General features: G+C 35.9%; 1 protein-coding gene across 3 annotated transcripts in view; it reads left to right on the forward strand.

Annotated features, from left to right (window-relative positions):
- Positions 1 to 21,318, forward strand: part of LOC110997880 (bifunctional heparan sulfate N-deacetylase/N-sulfotransferase) — a 127,526-nt gene that overhangs the window by 38,357 nt on the left and 67,851 nt on the right. For 2 of the 3 annotated variants that reach the window (XM_022266240.2, XM_022266256.2), the window contains exon 2: positions 19,609 to 20,134. In XM_022266240.2, the coding sequence (XP_022121932.2) occupies positions 19,944 to 20,134 (191 nt within the window). In that variant the 5' untranslated portion in view covers positions 19,609 to 19,943. Of the gene's footprint in view, positions 1 to 6,626; positions 6,844 to 19,608; positions 20,135 to 21,318 lie in introns of those variants that run through there. The other variant, XM_022266249.2, reaches the window with a different exon arrangement.

The raw sequence follows: 21,318 nt of genomic DNA on the forward strand, positions 1-21,318 counted from the left end.
ACACCCAAATATTGTACTGATATTATAATATTGGGGTTCTGTGTAATTTTGAACCAACCTGGGATTTTAATGCTTGGATCCATAAATGTAGAATGTGATTTTTTTCTGTTTGTTGTTACGTGTCTGTTTCGTATTTGTATAGATTGTATTTTTTCTTTAGCTCTTTAGTTTGTAAGGAATTTAAAATTTGTATTGTGGTGTGGCTCTTCCGGCATTAAGGTTAACCACCTTAGTGTTTTTTTGGTGTTTTCCATACTTTTAGTTTTTTATTAAGTTTAAGCAATAATTTAAAAAAATAGGTTTATGCAGTTATGGAAAAATCGACTTAAATGTTTCTTATACTGATTAATATTTATTTTATCCTTGAATAATTGTAATGTAACGCACTTGAAAGCCCTCGGGCAGTGGGCAGTGGGTCCATGGGCGGCAAATTAGGCCTTCTTCATGTTGCCCGATTATTTGGAATACATACAATGCACACCTAGAACTTTAAAAATTTACTGCAAACGAGATGATGTGTGTCAGTTTAAATTATATAATTTAAACAGTTTTCCTGCAACGTACATGCCAGTCTCCTGGCAATGCGTCCGTGGCCACTTAACATCAGCTCAGCCGGTGAGACCCATGTTTAATAAAAAAGAAAACTTTAACAAGCTGCAAAATTGACTGCATCTATACTTATTTAAGGTTAAAAAGCAATATGTAATTTATAGACAGCGGGTTCGAATTGTTTGTTTTAACTCGAGTTGCGTCAAAACTAAAAGTTCCGTTGTGGTTTTCACCTTTGTGTAGCGTTGCCTACATAAAAGTTTTGACGAGATACGTGGGATAAAAAGTTATTAAGCTTCCCCCTCAGTGAAAGGGAGAGCTGGCCTGTTGGTGACGTGAGCTTGAAGTACTTGGCTAAACAAAAAGTGATGTGTACTCTTTTATTAGTGCTTTTATTCTTCTATAGTATGTCTATTGTCCAATGAAGTCTTTTAAGCTGGAATATTTGCTGCAGTGTAAAGATACACTTTCGTTCAATGCATATTTAGGTGGTTTTAAGGGTCCGGACATATGGTTGAACGTTGGTTACACGTAAAACATTTTTCGTGTTTTTTAAACTGTGCTTAATGTTTATATTTGAATGTGTATTCCGTTTTTGGATTATGTAAAAAATAATTATTTGAATATTGTTTAATGAGTAGCTGTAGGATTAATTAAATAAATTATTGAACGCGTATACTGTACCTATTGCATATTAAAAGATAGTAGTCGTGTACGTTAAATTTTTCCAAATATTTAATTATAAACAAGCTAAACAATAACTTAAATATGTGATATGTTAAACAAAGTATTTTCTTTAAACGGTAAATAAAGTTTAGAACATTTCTCGTTAGAAAGAATTATCGTTATTACCCTTATTTAAACAAGCTTTGGGATCTCGGAATATGATGAGTATTGTTCGAGGAGCTTGAGGAGGTTAAGTTTTCTTATACAAGCAAGCTGTGCAAGTGTATTATGCTGGTAAAAGTTAATAAGTAACTATTTTGTTGTTTGCTCTCTTTCTTCGCGACCGAATGCCTCGCTACTTTTATGAAAAAACTTTTTGTTGCACTCTTGCCTTCGCCCATCGAAATTCAGGGTTTGCAAGATAAACTTTATTAATATCGCTATGTTAAAATGTTTACACGAAGAAATGAATCGCAATACTTATGAAGATTTTAATTTATTAAAAGCTATTGTGTATAATATAACTAGTGTTTGGTGTTTTGTAATTATTTAAAATATTAATTTCTGACTTTTAAGAGACTTATTTATGTATTAAATATCACCTGATTATTACATAATGTTATATCTACAGTATGTGTTAAGAGCTATTTTGTCTTAAATATATGACAACTTAATTGTTACAAAAAATAAAAATGTTCCAATTCCAATTTTAGATTTAACTAGTTAAGGCAAAAAACTGCCATCAAAAACAATAGTATTGCTTGCTTGATTTAAGGCAAAAACTGCAAAAAAACTATCAAAACAACGGATTAGGTATCAGATAGAAACTTATTAATTATTTTATATTGAATTACATTGATCAGCCTGCCACCGAATATGTCAGCTCTGGGTATCTAGTGTTTCTGGTTATATTCGTAAAGCATACGAATAAGATTTTTGAACGTAATCGCAATATCTTTTAATAAAGCGTACACAAAGAAATGCCTGTAATGCAGTACAATAAAGGAAATGTAGGTTAGCTTGGTTTAGTGCAAGTCAAATTTAAAATATTTCAGTTATACTGAAAGTATTTCACTGGAAAGTTTGTTATTTATAGGCGCGCGGGCCCCGGCCAGTATTGCCCGTATTTTTTAATATTTCCCTCGGGAACTTTTTGGGAGTTGAGCGTTATCGGTTAATGTCAGTTTAAACGTGAGATAAATTAGAGATAATTAGGATTAATGAGCAGCGTTAGTTTACTGGTGAAACGCAGCCTGTGTACCAATAATAATAGACATAATAATAAATAGACATTTTTTTACTAAATATATAACAGATAGTTTCCAATAGGTAATGTATTGTGTCAGAAGGCTCTCATATTCCTGTAAAAAATATCATTCAAATTGATAAAAAAGGCTGGATTTGTTGTGCCCCAGATGAGCACGTATTACATGGGATAAACCAGTGGCAATGAAAAGATAGTAACTTCTTCACCTATATCCGTAGTAATAATATGACCAGTCATACAGAGATGATTCTGACCAATAAGGGATATGTAATTTCACGTAGGTATTCACGCTAAACTAAACATATGTAATGTGGTTTTATTCATAAAAAATATTGCATTCAATATCAAATAACTGTTTGAATAGGAAAATAGAGGGATTTTTAATATTTCAATACGTAAATGTAAATATTAGAAATATACTTTATTAAAATGTACAATTGATTTTTTTTGCTAAACAATTTTATACACTTTAATAACATACGCAAACGAGTGAGTTTTTTTTGGCGGTGAAGAGCAGTGTTGGCCTAATGGCTTCAGCGTGCGACTCTCATACCTGAGGTCGTAGGTTCGATCCCCGCCTGTGCACCAATGGAGTTTCTTTCTATGTGCACATTTAACATTTGCTCGAACGGTGAAGGAAAACATCGTGAGGAAACCGACATGTCTTAGATCCAAAAAGTCGAGGACGTGTGTCAGGCACTGGAGGCTAATCACCTACTTGCCAATTAGATTTAAAAATGATCGTGAGACACATGCAGAAATCTGAGGCCAGGACCTAAAGAGGTTGTAGCGCCACTGATTTATTTATTTAACAGAGGCTTATTATTAAAAGTGTATTTTTTTGTATAAACAAAACCCTATTGAACTTACGATATTCGGTTATCCAAACAATACACGTAAAGTATTTTTTCGTATGACTTGGCCTATTGCTCTCGAAACCAACGGGGATATTTGCGTTATCTCTTTGAACAGAAATGTTGAACGTCTTGCTAATGCGAAAATATATTTGAATGTAATACTTGACAGTGGAAAATGGAGCAAATTGAATTTGAATTTCATGTGAATTTTGAAAGCCCTTTCTGTTGGTTTGGCGGTGTTGGCTTTTGAACAATTGAAGCCTTAAATATAGCAAAGGTAAAGGACCACACTTAAGAAAGAGCAGTGTTTTTTTATATAATAGGGGGGCAAACGAGCCTGCGGGACGCCCAAAAAGGCAGTTATCGCAGCCCATAGACACCCATTTTTAGTGGGTGCGTTGCCGGCCTTTTAAGGAGTACGCTCGAATTTTGAATTGTTGGAGCTTGTATCTCTTAGGGCAGACCCCCGCCGATAGTCGATTCCACAGTTCGTGTAGTGGTAGCGTGTGACTGACATCCCTGAGGTCGTAGGTTCGAATCCAGGCTGTGTACCAATGTACTTTTGAATGTGCGCATTAAACATTCGCGCGAACGGTGAAGAAAAACATCTTGAGGTAATCCACTTGTCTTAGAACCAAATAGTCGGCGGCGTGTGTCAGGCTGAGGTTGATTACCTACTTGCCTATTAGATAGACAAATGATCATGAAACAGATTCAGAAATCTTATGATTTATATTCGTGACGACACTACGTCTGACCGGGTTTTTTTTTCGTAAGCTTCAAAAACAGTGGACTAATTTTGTTGTATCGCATAAGTGAAGACTTTAAATTTATTATTCAACCTGAAAGCTAACATAAAATAATAAAACAAAAAACGATAACTTAACTTAAAATTAACCAATTCGACTTAGGGTCCTTCAAGAAAAGAGCGTACCAATTCTTAAAAGGCCGGCAACGCACTCGCGAGCCCTCTGGCATTGAGGGTGTCCATGGGTGGCGGTATCACTTAACATCAGGTGAGCCTCCTGCCCGTTTGCCCCCTGTTCTATAAAAAAATATATATATTATTAAAAGGAGTCCCTTCAGGCACCGTTCTGAAGATACTGGCACCGTACGTACCCCTTTATAGCTAGACTAAATCTTTGTCCGAGGTAGCTGCCTGCTCTTCGGTATCCTGTGATGTCGACTAATCTTTTTGCAATTTTACCTGAAATATATGAAAACGAATCATTAGGAATTTCGTTTATTTTCAACTTGAGGAGTAAAATCCTTCATCCTTAACCGATCTGGGCCAAACAACAATACCCACTTACACAACTAAAGCTTAAGTATATATGTCTTATATGCTTTAGTAGTTGTATTGCGAAGGGTCCGTATAGATTGAAAACAATCCACAAGAATGCTATTCAACATTATTTATAAGTCTCAGGATGATTTGAATAGAGCCTCCGCTAGCTTTGTCAACATGAAAGCTTCTCATAAATGAACTGACTTCTATGAAAGGTGACTAAAAGCCGTCTGTTGTTATAGAACTTTATACTCTGGAAGCGAATTCAACTTACTCCTTACTTTAGGTGTTAGTTCTTAGTACATAAGTTTTTTATACTGTGAACTACTTAGTGCTTTTGTGAATAAGAAAGTTTGATTATTATGTATGTATAAATATCTTGGGCTAGTTTAGCATTTTAATGCGATGTATTTTTAGTTAGTTGTAGAAAACTTGGAGTCTGAAACTTATAATGAAGCCGGGTGATGGTTAAAGTACTGGATACAGCGTAAAGATAAATATAATAAAATAGAATGAAGAACTCTGAAAATATGAAAAGAAATATGCTCAAAAACGTGTATTTTCTAAATTATTTGACTTAATGATGGATGCGAGGGCGTTCTTCATTGCGTTCCGCTTCCAGCCTCGTATTTCACCTCGCTCCAAGCCTTTCCCGGTCCCTTTGCCACATCTGCAACTAGACGACGTTGCTTGACACGGCCTCCGTCTTCTTGTTGTTGTCATTGGAATCTCTTCAAATAGTATAAAAATCTTATTGACAGGTCGTTGTTATAATTTACAACGATTTAATAAAATGCACACTAAAAGTTAAACTGTGGAAATAAATGATTTAGATGCTATACACCGCACATACTATGTCCGTCACAAAAGGCTTCGAATAAAAAGGTGTTTGAATAGAGAATGTCTCGTTATCGCTAAACACGCAATATCGATATAGTGATGAACAGCGTGCGTGACGGCCGTGCCAACTGATCGGTTGCCGTGGACATGATCGCATGATCTCATGCAATCGGTTATCGGTACCGCGAAAGTAAAAGTTTATTTATATGCTCCCGTTATCTGTATTGTAAAATGGAATTTTGATTCACGAGTTGCCATGAGAACATATCGCTTATAATATTCTAGAAATACACAACGGATAATAATAAAATAAATAATTCATGATAGATATATGGTTGTGACAAAATTAATCTATCGCTAGTCCCCATAGTTGGGAGCTGGATAAGAATTATTCCGTGGTATATAGTACATGTTTAACATATTTGTCTAAAAGTTGTATGAGACATTAAGTATGTGTGAATGTAAGAATTTGTGAATAGGTGTGTGTGCGTTACTTATTTAAGAGCTGTTATATGCGTGTTCTGTCTGTGTTAGTTTTTGAACAGTCATTCCAAAATGCGTGAAGGTAGTTTGTTAATTTATATCGTCACTGTTTTGTTTTGATAAACGACGTTAGATATAAAGTTTTATTATGTATTTTATGTAGCAAGCATTTGTCACTTTGTGCGTGTACCTAACCATTAATAAAAAGGAATCAATCCCGAGCAAGACAAAGGATCTAGCATCAATATTTATTGGTGTGCTTAGCATTAATCAGTTTGGATTCAGCGCCATATCGGAGCTTCGGATATCGCCGTTCAAGGTTGAAGGACTCCTAATTTTTCTTCTTGTTAATCTTTTCTTAGATTTACCTAATAATTTTACTTCACTCTACCTTCAGTTTATTTAACCTTCTCGTGAAATATTTTAATAGATAACTTAAATAACAAGTAATTTTAGCGTTCCATTTCCACGAAAGCCCAATCAATTCGTTATAAATCGTTAAACAAACCGTAAACTTTACCCTTGCGAAAATATATTTTATAAATTTACATTTACAGACTCCGTGGCCAAAGATTTTTAAACGTAGCTACCGCGTAGCGCCCGCCCAAACCCGCGCTACGATTTTCCCGCGCTGAGCTGTGCGTAGCGGCTTTCAGTAAGCACCGTGAGTCAGCGGTGGCCGGTCGTGTCGTGCCTATCCCTCCTACGCTCCGCGTTCGAAATGTGTGACAATAATTGTTGCTTCCTCTTTTAATATCTGTATTTATAAACTTTATTGTATTGTCTTTTGTATCTATGAAGATTAAGTTTATATAATATAACTCGATGGTTTTAATTAATGTTTGCTGTATGAACTTTACGAACAAGAAAACGAGAATAGTTAATAAAATTGGGTAAGACTTTTAAGCTTTTTACGATATTAGTTTTTCTTTTGCTATTCTTATGATTATCAAAATATCAGAATAATGATTTCTTTGAACATATTACTTTTGTTATTTTAGCTATATAAATATGAATGGTGGCGTAACAAACATGTTAAAGAATACATAGTCAGAATTGACCTCAATATGTATTTATTATAACATCGTCCTACATTTATAACGAAAGAAAACATTGTACGGTAGTGGGGTTGGATAGAAATGATTTCAGTACAATGGGTACAACGTCCATTTCAGTTACTATTGTGGTTTAGCTCCATTTTCCTCTAAAGCCTTACTTCACACCGATTGCTAAGATGTTTAATGGTTTCGGCAGGCTGCATTTAAAAGTGTACTTGTTTGTGCCGCCTTAAGAGCTTTGATGATGCATGATGTCTTTTTGTTTCTGCTAATAGCGTTTTAATTTTGACAGTGTTCAAGTAATTTCAAAAAAATGTAGTTAAAATATTGTTTTCATTTTTACTAAGTACGATTCCAATTGGTGCATTTATTATGCTTTTAAAATATATGGTATTAGTTTACGTACTCTTCTACTTTTCGAACTTTTTTCTTAACATTTCGCTATATTGCGATATCTTACAGTCTGTGTGCTGACAAAAAACTTAATTAGATAAACACAAAAAAGTCTAAGACTAGACAAAACGAATGGAATAAAGCTGTGCAATTAAAACGTATATGACGTGTGTGAAATAACAACAATGAAACTAAAAATTATATATAGCTATCTATGTGAATAAAATTGGTATGAGTTGTTTGGTTAGCTGGTTATTTGTTATATGCCAATTACACTAGTTATTTACGCGAATATCATACAATTAATTATACATATCGGCTTTCACTCCAATGACAATGAACGCCGTCAGTCACCCGTGACCATGCAGTAAAGCACGCGAAATGGGAATAATTATATTGTTAAACGTGATTTAATAATCATTTGTAAAATCCTAAATAGTCTCAATGTATTAAGAAAAAAATAGTGGCGCTACAACCTTGTTTTAAGTCTAGGCCTCAGACGTCAGAATCTGTTTCACGATACTTTATCAATCTAATAGACTTTTTGATCAAATGTGATTCCGGTTTCCTCGCGATATTTTCCTTCATCGTTCGAGCGAATGTTAAATGCGCACATAGAAAAAAAAGTCCATTGGTGCACAGTCTAGGATAGAACCTACGACCTCAGGGATGAGAGTCACTAGGCCAACACTGTTCTTCAATGTACACATTTCATAAAATTTGCAGAAATTTTATTGTCCTCGAAAAAAAGGCAAAAACGAAATTGTTTTAAATTAGTAAAATTGTTTTGATAAAATCAAAATTTTGATTTAACACTATGCTGTCTTGATTTAGTTAGTAAAATTTGACAGAAATAAATCATACTTTATTTATACTGTAATTATAACTAGTTTTTTCAGTGTTTAACATATTGGTGACATACCTTTGAGAAGGAAACTTATTTTATAGGCAACATCATAAAATGTTTTATTTCCTTACTATACAAGGTTGCGCTCTCGCGAACTTACTAAATCCAATAAAGCTATATTATATAAGACACTATTCACTTTTTTCTCTTCCATTAATGCCTCTCCATTATTGGAGGATGGCCGTCAATCTTGTGAAGCGAGTCTTGTCTTGTGTCAGATGCAGCTACTTCCGCAGTAACAATGCCCGTTCTCTACCTAACGTTCTGAAGCCATGGTTTCTTCCTACTACCAACACACCGTTTACGATTATAATTAATTGAAGGAAGGAAGCGGTCATAGCGCAACACGTGGTCTAGTGACGCAACTTTTTCCTTGTTTAATGTTCTGCCTATACGAAGGATGTGATGATAGCACCACATCTCTAATGCTTGTAAGCGCCGGCGGGTATTTTCTTTAATTGTTCAAGCTTCACAGCCGTACATAACAATTGGTCATGTGTAACAAAGGAGAACTCGGACTTCGAGTTTAATGGTCAAGTGACGACAGCACAAAACTTTCTTCATTTTGTTGAAATGAAATCGTTTATTTGCTAAGATAGTGGTACAATTAGATAGATTAATAATAAAAATTCGCACAATCAGCCATATATAAATAGGCATACAAATTTGTTATGGGCTTTAAACATTAAATAAAACAAATTGGCTCATATTAAGATATTTCTACAAAGGGACCTCAAACAAGTAAGCTATTAAAATACAATGAATAAAATATATTTTACTGATCTTATAATTAACATAAATACATGAATGTGGGCGTCAAGAGGATTTTGGTTTATCCTACCAAACCTAATATATTGTTACGAGCTAGGGGATCGGATAGAAACTGCCGTCGATTTCTTCAAGGGTTTATTTAAATAAAATCTACGAGGAATTCGTTGACACTAATATCTGGAAATTACGCACAGAAAAACACTAATAACACACACAATGAAACACTGTCACTAATCACTTAAATCACTCAGTACTTTATCACTGGTATCGCACTTTTTCTCTTCGCTGTTTATCGCTTGGAATCGCATTCAAAACTGAACTGAGTGGTCGCGTTTTGGCTCGCTTATATATCCCTAGGAAGAATCTCGAACGATGTTTCCGATGTTTACGAGAACTTTCTAGGCGGGAGCGCTACTGAGTAGCGATCTCCTAATTCTAGAACGCGCGTACTTGCTATCTCTTTCGCACACTGCTACGTGCTTGTCGTACGGCGTTCTAGAGTTCTCGCTCTCGCTCTCTTTCGCGTATCAAACAATGCTTGTCCCACACATAGAAAATTCGTTCTAGAATATTCCTTCGTCAAAGGGGTATAACCAGGCCTGAAAACGCCTGAAAACGGGTCTGTTGAAAAGTGTACCATTCGTCTATACGTGTTCTGAACCCGATTGAAAAAATGTTTCAGCCTCCTGAAAACTACGGCAACATTATGTAAATTTCGATTTTCTAATATGTGATTGACCCTCTCCTGAAACGGTCATAAATCATATTTCAGTCTGCTGAAAGGTTCTCTAAGTAGTGGAAAAATCTAAAAACATTGCAGTTGACCCGTCTTCGTAACAATATCTAGTTAGGTATCTTTACCACATATACAAATAGTTAATTTATTCAATAAATTAATATGTCATCTGAGGGTATTTCCCGAGGCTAAAAAAAAAGAAAACATTTGACAACAGAATAAAACTAAACCATAATATAACAATTAAAGAAAACATACCCCTCAACATAGTACAACCGAAATAATCCAAAATTTTATGTTACACAACACACAATTTATGTGTCAAACGCGTCCAATCTACGGCAATCACCGTTCGTATCTGTCGTTTTGTCCCTACCCTCCTCCTATATCTTATGGTGTCATATAATAAGAACATTTACATAATGTCAAAATAATAAGTTATATTATTTAGAATTGTTGTCAAACTTGTAATCTAGATACTCGCCGACGCTATAAAAGCACCTTGCCTTTAAAAATTTAATCACCTTCCCCTTGAAAGCATTACACGGCCGTGGTCTTTAACTTCTAGGAAGGTGATAAAATAGTTCAATAGCCATGGCGTAACAATTTTCTGCATACATCGTGGTGTAGCAAGCAAGCAACAGCCGTCTTGGATCCCTCGGTACATACAAGCTTGTTGATGCTTTTTTACAGTCACAACTTTGTTGAAAGGTATTCAGGCAATTTGAATTCGAGGATTCAGTTTTTGCAGTATTGTAAATGACGATTGGCCGAAAATACAGCCTCGAAGCAGTAAAACCGCAAGTGGGAAGGGGATTACCTTAGCGTAATCAAATTTAACGGGTTGTTCGTGCGGGCGAGCCGTTTTGCATAACAAAATAAAAAGATTATTTTACCATAACAAACGGTGTATGCAATGTAATTGCGTCGTGAAAATTCAGCGCCGAATATTAACTGGATTAGTACCGTTGATTTGAGGTATGGTAATTTATGGATAACGTATATGTAGTATATAGGTTTTGCGACTTCGTTCGTACTAGAGAGATAATAGAGTTGGACGTTGGAAAAAACTTAACTCAGTGTGAACGTAAGAATATATTGTAATTTTTTGAACCAGGCTTTTTTAAGTAATAGAAGGAAAAAGAGTAAGAGGCTCGCTATGTTAAGTGATACCGCCGCCCATGGACACCCACATTGCCAGAAGGCTCGTGAAGTGCGACATGCCTTTAAGATAACGCACCTTGGTATAAGTTTAATAATTCGATACAAAAAATTTAAATGTCGATTTATTATTAATTTTAAAAGCGTCCTTGCGCAGTAAATTCTATTCAAATATTCTTGTAAATCAATGCCACACGGAAATAATGTATTGTGCTATTATAACAGGTGAAATATTTTTTAAAATATATCGAACAGGGGGCTCTCCTGATGATAGCAATACCATGGCCACTCAATGCCACAGGGCTCGCGAATGCTTCGTCTAAAAATGTGTATAACAAAATTGGGCAATTTCATCAATTAAAAGTGAAAAATATACTAGAAATGTCGATAAAAGCCATTGGTTTTCCCCTCGCCAGCGACGCGGTGGCTCACTCCTCCTTCGCACGCAACAGTACACATAATTTAGATGCCGTCTGACATTTTTCATGTTATGTCGCTAAGTCTAATTAATTGTCTATAAAACACGTGAATTATATTTCAAAAGTTTTGGCTGATTAGAATTAAGTTAGTATGTGAAAACAAAGGTACAGCGAAATTTTTCAGACAGACAGACATAACATTAACTAACGAAGCATAAACACAGAGACACACAAAATAATAATAGTTATAAAATATTTAAAAAATATGGAAAAAAGGAATGAGGTATAATTTAAGTGTGTATTGTGGTAGGAATTAATCCCCTCCCTTTATTTTTAAGAATTGTTACGTTACCCTCTTTGTATAATCTAGTACACATATTTATATATTTATTTTCATAAATGTAATAGGAGACAAACGGGCAAAAGGCTCACCTGATGTTAAGCGGAACCGCCGCACATCGTTACACACATGGCCAGAAGGCTCTAAAGTGCGTTTCTGCCCTTTTAAGAATTAGTACGCTATCTATCAAGTAGCCTTATCTGTTACCTAATCGCTTCTATGGCTGCGTAAAAATCTTCGCTACTTGGTGTCATTATTTGTAGTCGCAGTCAAAAGGCAATTTGAATAAAAAACCTAAGGCTGTCAGGGCCAAGTACAGCGATATGCTTATGGCATTTAAGATGAGAAATGGGCGGCATTGCAGTTACTACAGTAATGTCCTCGTGCCACTGAGATCGCGGTCGCATTATGCTTATGCACTGAAATACTGAATATTCATTGTTGCGAGGAACAGTATAAGCTGGAGCTCTTTAATCAACCTCTCCTACCTCCGTCACTAATGGCAAGTTACATTCAAAACATTCATTGCATACTACATGTAATGTAGGTCGACCTTTTAATGTATGAATTATTACGAACTAGAAAATATCCAACTGTAAATTACGACCGGAAAGAAAGTGAAACACTCAATGAACACAACCCGTGTCTAAAGTTCAAATTACTCGAAAAATTGGCTAAGGGGGAACGCTGTGGTACCTTTATTGAAAAAAGGTCGGTTTGATTGATATCTTTGCACGATGAGTATAGGTATTTCGATTTACGTCTGCAGCAAAAAGAGATTGACTCAATTTGTTCATGTCCGCTGCGCAATAAACTGTCGAGGGATGCTTTAAGTGGGGATTTATCTTTTTTTACGAAATTAGGATTCTGGTGCTTAAAATGTTAAATGACAGGATTGTTTTAATGAAGCGCTTCTTGGTTCACGACAAATGCCTAATTGAATTCTAAAAATGTAATTAAATTGTGGTTTACCTTGTGACCTGAAAGGGTACTGATTAAGGTATAACAACTCTATATTGGTTCGAGTCCGGAGAATTATCCACTGGGCTATTTTATCATAAAAGCTTTGGTCTAGTGGTTTTCATATCTCTAAAGTCGTTGGTTCGAATTCCGACTGTACCAATGACTTTTTGAGCACATTCAAGTTTCTCGTTTGGTGAAGGATAACATCGTGCATACCTGAGAACCAAATTCAATGTGTGTCTGGCATAGAAGACTCAACTAATTCCCTATTGGATTGAAATACCTAAAAGAATCGTCAAGATGGACAAGGAAACCCAGCATTATATTTCTCCATTTTGATAAACGAGCTAGGTCTGGATGTCCATAGTTGCTCTCCTCCTACTTTAAAATCGATTTTCGATTAGTTTCTGTAATTTTAAATTGTTTTGTTTCTAACATTTGAATAATCTCTTTGTGTATGTATAGTGGTATTAAAATGGTATGATGTGGTTTTTTTACCAATCCTCAAGCGTTGGCAAGCTTTTATCAATCAAAAACAAAAATATAATAGAGGTGAGTCATATTTGATCACTTATGCGAGGGTTAACTATTAATACAAAAGAGTAAATACTTTTCAAAGTTACCAATTTCGACAACTACCGCTATTAAATTTAAATACAATCCCAGGGCTGTCTTTGTTCTAAGTCCTCAAATAAAACTTTTTTGAACGCCTAATTAATCCGTTAATTAAATTTTCAATTAGCCCCAAGCCGCTCTTTATACCTATTGTGGTTCAAATAAAACAAACGTCGTACGCACTGTTTAAAACGTCACAAGAGAGCTCACCGTGATAGATGATATTCGAGAACAATTAATCTTGGGCCAAAATATGCGGACGATTTGCAAGCGCGGTTCGGCCTAATGGGCGGGGGGATTATCACGGGCCCGCGATTCACTCCAGTTTGCGTCATTACCGAAAAATACGTCCTTCACTGATAAGTATATTGTGTTTCAATTTTTTAGAATGTTTACATTCTATGGGCGTAGAGACGGAGACGAGATTAGAACTAACAGTTATACGTTTTATGTTTTGTCTATATATTTTATATTAGCACGTCTTTTTCCGTAGGGGAAGGCATCGACCACGGATATCCACTTGCTACGGTGACGTATACACTAGCTTTACTCACTGGCAACTCGTTAAAGAGAAAATTCGGCCCCACATGGAAGACTATTCTCACCTCTGGACGGGAGCTCCCGAGTTCCTTTCCGTTACGTATCTTCAACAACCAGGCACTTCCTTCCATTCCTTCTTGTTGCGTAGACATGTGTTTCTCTGCATCTTCTACCGAATTTACCATTAAGTGTTCAGAGGAGTTGTACGGATTAAATATACAGCTTAGTTTCTTCATCAGACATCAAGGCACATACAAAATACCGTCCGTATCACCTCGACTTCCGCCGTTCCACAACTGAAGAGTTTTAAGGTTGTTCTGCCGCGCACCACCACTGTGTGAAACCAGCTGCCCACTGAAGTATTTCCGAACCAATAATAACCGTAATTTTGCCTTCTTTTACATAAAAAAAAGCTTTCATGACTTTCACCATGCATACTTGTTGGTTATACTATTAAGTAATAATTATAGTTTTATAAATGTATCTTAACATCACAATAACACAAAACAGGAACAAAGTATGGTTAAAGACAGGTCTTGCACCGTACTGTTATAAGTTGTTGTTACCCCTATTAAAATTTTCAATATATATTAGTAATAGTGATAAACACTTTAACTAACAAAAACTATCTACAAATTTATTATGTAGTTACTGAAGATGTAAAAGCACAAACCAACCAGCCAGCGTTTATAAAGCATCTTTTAACAATCAAAAGAAACATAAAACATTCTTGATTTACATGTAATAACATAATATGCTTAGTTGTCTCGGGAAGCAATAACGTGACAGCGCAAGCCTATATATCATGATGTGGGGTTTCATAGAGGGTGGGAGCGGACATGAGGACGGACTGGAGGTGGCATGTAGTGTCTTTGTAATGTCTTGCATAAATTCACTTAATCGCATGAGGAAACATCCTTGGATACTTGAACACTGCGCTTTTAAGCAAATTTAAGTGTTGATAGGCAAAAAGCACTACGACTCTTGCTTTGCATAAGAGATAAGGAATACTATTTCATGAATGAAATTAATAATTAATCATATTGGTCACTTGTGAACGTAAATTATCGCTTGACCAGCCACTTTTCGAGCGGTTTGACGATGTGGGTTTTCTCTGCATTTTGTACTGTATTCACCATGGAGTTTTCAGATGAACTCGGATTAACAGTTTAGAGTGACCATCGGACGTCCATAACTGAGGGTTATAAGGCTATTTCTGTTGCGCCTAATTTGTAGAACCAGTTACCAGTATAGGTATTTAAGTGGAGTATGCTATTTTTAACAGCTGGAGATAGTAATCAACGTGGTGTGGATGAAATTTTGAAGTAGAAGGGATCAACCGAAATAACCCCAACTAACCATTTTGCAGAATAGGCATAGGAGACAATAAGTCTATGTAAAGAGAGAGAATCAAGAGGATCAGATACATTGCAGATTAACATTTCGACAAGCCCTTCGCAGAATTTGATGAAAAGGAAGAAGTAACAACAACATAAACATAATTAGTATTAACATCAGGCGAGCCTCCATCCCGTTTGGTTGTTCTATAAAAAAAAAAAGTATTTACCTGCCCAGAAATATGTATTGTAACCTCTGTCTAGTCCACAATTTTTTACTGCCGCTCGTAACACTATGATTTACTTTTTAGTATCACAGCTAACAGATTAGCATGGAATGTTACTTACGGCACTGAATTACCAATTATATCGTTAAACGTTTTCATTTGATGTCATACGGAAATAGTAATGGAGCAAATGTTCCGTTAATTGCCGATACCTGTTCGATGCAACATCCATATAATGGGAGCTGGTTATTGTTGGTTGTGCGCGTTGCGATTGAATTTGCCCTTTGAATTCACCTAACTGATACATTAGTAATTAGTTTGCTTTGCCTTTTGGAATTACCTAGTCGGATTACAAATGGCTGTAATGCGACTAATTAACATGATATTTTATGCATCAAATTTCAATGTTGACATCGTTGAAGCTAGAGGATTTTAAGCCGTTTAAGAGGAGTCCCGTGACAAACACGCCTACGATAATAATATATGTAAAGATGTAATGCTTAATAATATTTATATTTGAATAAAATTATAAAAGACACCAGACATTTGCTATCGTAACAAAAATCAGGATTACTTTTTGATTTTCGCGCAATTTCTTCAATTTTTATATGATAACCTTTTTCTGATAATAACAAACACAACTGAAAAATAATTAGCGATTTCGGTTCAGCCGTTCACGCGTGATGCTCACGTAATAAAATATTCTGGATTTATAATAATGGAATGGAATAAATAAATAATTGGCGCAACAACCTTTTTTAGGCCTCAGATTTCTGTATCTGTTTCATGATCATTTGTCAATCTGAAAGCCAAGCAGGCGATCAGCTGTGTCTGACTTACGCCGTCGACTTTCTGGGACTAAGGCGAGCCGGTACAATGTTTTCGAGCGAATGTTAAATGTAGGTACATGGAAAGAAAGTCCATTGGTCCAAGCCGGGGATCGAACCTACGACCTGAATGATTATCGCATGCTGCGTTTACAAGCCACTAGGACAACTACGCCAATGTTTATGAATATAAAAATAAAATTTTAATCGGTAGGTATATTTTGCTCTAATAAAACCGTAACAAAAATAGACAAAATGATGACATTATGACAGAAATTAATATTAAAATAAAATTGTCAAAACAATAATCGTTTCGATTGATTGAATTATTTTTTATTGAAACAATAACAATTATTTTGTCCATAACTCGCCTTGTTTGTAGTAGTATTTTAAATGTAACAAATGAATTGGGATTAAAGACACGCGGAATTAATGTTGCAGGAAATCAGCAAAACGTACTGAGGGATATATGGATAGCGATAATAAATTGAAATGTGGAATGAATTATAGCAATGAAACGCGAGTGAGCATTACAATCGAAATTATATTTTAATTATTTCATTGTATGTTTATCAACGGGAAGAATAGTTTTGTATTAAACACGTGGGCCGCGAAGTTTTTGGCAATACATAATGTGAGACCCAAATCACTCTCTCCGTTAACTCTTCCACTCGAAAAGCGTCTTGGTCAGCGAAACGAGAATCTTCTATCCCCGTCCTGTGGGCCTCTCGGATATCGAGGTGATAGGAATACCTGAAAATTACGTCCGTACGTCTAATGACACCATTATCTATTATATTACAATAGGTAATAGTATCTCTGCATACAAACGAGCTGAGAAACTTTCTCAACAATATCTACACAAAATTGCGAACATTGTACGATATATTAGAAATAGGAGCCTCAATGTTATATATATTATAAGTTCCATGTTAACGACGGTATTCGGATATCCGAGGGAAGACGAGGTGTGGCGAACTGGCAAAGTTATAATAAGTTGTGACGACACCTCCGCCGGAGCATTGTCTTTTGATACGATGTGACGCGCTGTTATCGTATAGGGCCATCTCCATACTAAGTTGGTTATTCGTCAAAACTTTACGCCAAGTTTAAGCTCCATTGTAGCCGAGCTTTTCTTCGAACAGACGATGTAAGCCCTTTAATATTTCGCTAGTCTATTCAAGATCGTCTTGAGAGTTTAATGCTTTCGTTTTTAAGTTAAATATTTAAACTGTATGCATTTCTAGTAATTTCTACATATTGCGTAGATGGTGAAGAAATAAGTGAATTTTAAATCCACACGGACAAGGATAAGCATAGCAATTATTAAAACGCTGGAAACGCGCTGGCGAGCCCTCTGGCTTTGTGAATGTCCATGGGCGGCAGGACGGTATAGCCTCCTTGCCCGTGTGTTCTCTATAATAAACAAAATCGCGGGAATCTTTTAATTTTTATAATTTCATTAAACTATCCATTGTAATTACGTACTATGTATAAATTTGTGAGCAGTGTTGGCCTAGTGGCTCCAGCATGTGACTAATTCCTGGTAGTAGGTTCAATCCCTGGTTGGACACCAATAGACTTTTTTTCTTAAGCGCATTTAACATTGGCTCATACGATCGCCAACTTACTTATAAGATTGACACATGATCAAGAAGTACCCAGGAATCTGAGGCCCAGACTCATTAGGACTCTAGTGCGACTGATTATACTTCTAGATAATAAATATATATTATTAATTAGTAAAGTAATATTTTCCAGACATCTTCATATCAGATTCACCATGAACGTTGCCTTTTTACTTTAATTAAGAACTTTAATTGCTCCCTTTCCTCAAGCTGTGTGCTCTGAAATAAATTCTAAGAATTTCATTTAAGATTATCCACTTTACATAAAGAATACACACTATCTTTTAACTAAGTTTAGATTAAACCCGAGATTCAGGACCGGACATGTCTTGAATCAGGATTTTTAATCCTTTTTTCTCAATTACTTGTTAATAAATAAACAGGTGATAAACTCTTTATAATCAAAACTTTTAAATTAAATTTTCCCTCAATATTATTACTAAAATAACCTTTGAACGGATAAGTATTGAAAAAGCCCCTAGACGCCTTGATACAATTGCGCCCTGGTTAGGAGGTCATCTGCTAGTTAATATTCAAAGGGTACGATCACGGATTCCACTCGCGTTTCGGAATCCACCAGCGAATCTACGAGCTCTCGAATACTCCCTTTTAGCTGCCTAATAGAGTAGCGTACGCCTATTCAAAGGCTACCCGAATGAGGCACAAAAACACCGGGCGCAATTTGAAATTCATTTTCAGCTACAAAACTTTATGCGGTTTGAAATTTATTACTGCCTCGTTTGAAACCAATGATATATTATGCGTATATTACCTCCGCTTTGGCGTTAGACTAGTTTAATCACAAAATTAGTATCGTTATTTAATACCCAAAGGTACGCATTATGCTATCATTGCCCTATACAATTGTACCCTGTAACCTGATTTCGGATTCATTACTTTACTTTTTAATCAAATTTAATCCAGAATTTTGAGGTTCGCTGGGCCAATTTAACAGCCGAATGAATTTGGTTCGGTCTCGAAGAAGTATTTCAATATAAGCCTTGCCTCCATTGACATGAAGCTCGGATTTATAGGCGCTCGGCCCAAGTTTTCACGTTTCGACTAACTCAAAGTAACTCTGTGGATCCCATTATAATATGCATATTGTTCTTCTGTATTACATTCATTTTGGTACTCCATAGCTGATTTAAATATCTGATATGTGCTGAAAAGTAGTTAATGTGTTTAACCAGTGAAATTACGATCTTTCCTATATCCCGGCCATTAATATTGTTTTTAATTATGCAAACTCGTGTTATTACTTGCAGAATTTTTTTATGCATATCGTTTAATCAACGAGTGTTACTTTCACTAATTAATTTTTACATCTGTGCTTGATTTAAATATTCAATTTGTTTTCTGTGATTACAATTCTTTTCCTTTGGACATCGCAACACTGAAATTCATTAGACATTTGTTTTTTTATTCATTGTTATGCTATTTTATAGTAGTCATCTTGGCTTAGTACCTTTTACTGATTTGATTATTATTGATATGATTTACTTGCATGTTGTATTTCTATTTTTACTTCATTAGTTTCTTACTAATTTGAATAAGTAACATAGAAATTATTACATGTATTTCGAGGTCAAAGAAAAAATTGCACTTGCCCACTAGGAATCCCTGTGCCGTCGGCAGCCAGAATTTTAAATATAATTACTTATTAAACTCCAATTAAATGTATTCATCTAAAGGCCACGCCGCAATTTTATTAATATGTATCTCTGTTTTTTCAGCTAAGACCGATGCGATCATCAGTCAGCCCCAGTCACCCACGGATGCCGTAAGGTCGAGCAGTGGTGCGCAGCCGTCGTGATGAGCACAACCCGCCAAAATGCGTCGGCGGCCATTTTAAACAGGCAACGGATCCGTTTGTCGGCACGAGATGGCCGTCAGCGCCAACGCGTTCAACGCGATCATGCGCGTGTGCACCACGCAGCGTTGTTATGAAATGTGGAAACATTGCAAGTGGCGACAGAAATCATCGAGGACAAACGGGACCTTTAGAGTTCCCAGATAGAGATTGTGGCCTAAGTGTTGTGTTGTGTAAATATAGTGGTGTAATATAAGCATGGAGGGTCGTGGAGCGCGCACGCCGCTTCTCGAATGCGGGGAGTATCACCCGCACAAGAAGGCCACCCCCCGATGCTGCTTCTGGCTGGCGAGCCACGTCAATGTGAGGAAATGCGTGGCCGGTGCCATGTTGCTCTCCGTCCTCACCATTTTCTTCTATACGTATTATGTGACCGCTCCCCTGACAAGGTAAGAAGTATTACAATGAATAAGAACTGTGTAGGTGTATGAAACTGTGTTGCCCTAGTGGCTTTAGCATGGGTCGCTCATCCTTCAGGGATGGTTGGTTCGTAGGTTCGATCCCCGGCTATCTGCGCATTTAACATTCGCTAGAACGGTTAAGGAAAACATCGTGAGGAAACCGGCTTGCCTTGGACCCAAATGTGGACGACATTTGTCAGACGGAGTATAATTTTTTTTTTTGAGAAGACCACGTTTGTTTTTAACTAATATATGTCGTTATCTAGTTAACTTTATGTTAGACTTATGTACAATTTGTTGTTTTGTAAAGTTACGATCATTTAGAATCCCGTAGCTAGTTCTGGGGCATCTGTGACGACCTTGTGTCTAACCTAAAACTATATTTAGCTTAACACGAAGCCACAATAAATCATAAATTCATTATTTCATATATTCAGAATATTTTGAAATTTGTATTAATGTTAAAAATATATTGTCACAACTTTTATTAAAATCAACACAACCGCAAAATCAAGCGTTTCCGCAAAGTAGATTTAAAAATGACGGCCTACATATTGAGCAGGTCTCATTTGCACACATGATTGATCCATTGCTCTTATGGTTTAATGTAGATTGACGGTGGGAAGCCAAATGACGCTGAAATTTTTGGCGCTATCCGGCATCGTTATCGTAATTGGCACTCGTGTTAAGGCAACATTAAAAGAAATAGTAAAAATGTTCCGATGTGAACGATAAATGCATGGATATTTTAATCTATCGTCTTTTTTATATAAAAAAAGTGTGTGCAACACAAAACAACACAAAGTACACATGTCATAAGTGAATCTTCTCTGTAAATTAAATATTACTAACGGAGGCCCCAATAGATGATTATATATATGATCATTCGATGTATTTGTATATCTATATTCACACTGTTTACACACTGTACACGTGTTAAAAAATAAAAAATAAAATGTGTACTGCACAAGACGTTATGTGACAGAATTGCCTTAAGTTTTAATATATGTAACTACTACCCGAATACTTCAACCAATAGCGTCTGTTTATTTTTTTTATTCCCTTTCTCACTTTCCCTAAATATCTCTCGGTCTCAATCGCTATCTACCTTTTCTTCGACAAAAACGCCGCACATCTTCGTGGCGTTACATTGTTTTTAAATATAATAAGAA

This window comes from Pieris rapae, chromosome 10 (assembly GCF_905147795.1).
Source record: "Pieris rapae chromosome 10, ilPieRapa1.1, whole genome shotgun sequence".
NCBI classification, from domain to species: domain Eukaryota; kingdom Metazoa; phylum Arthropoda; class Insecta; order Lepidoptera; family Pieridae; genus Pieris; species Pieris rapae.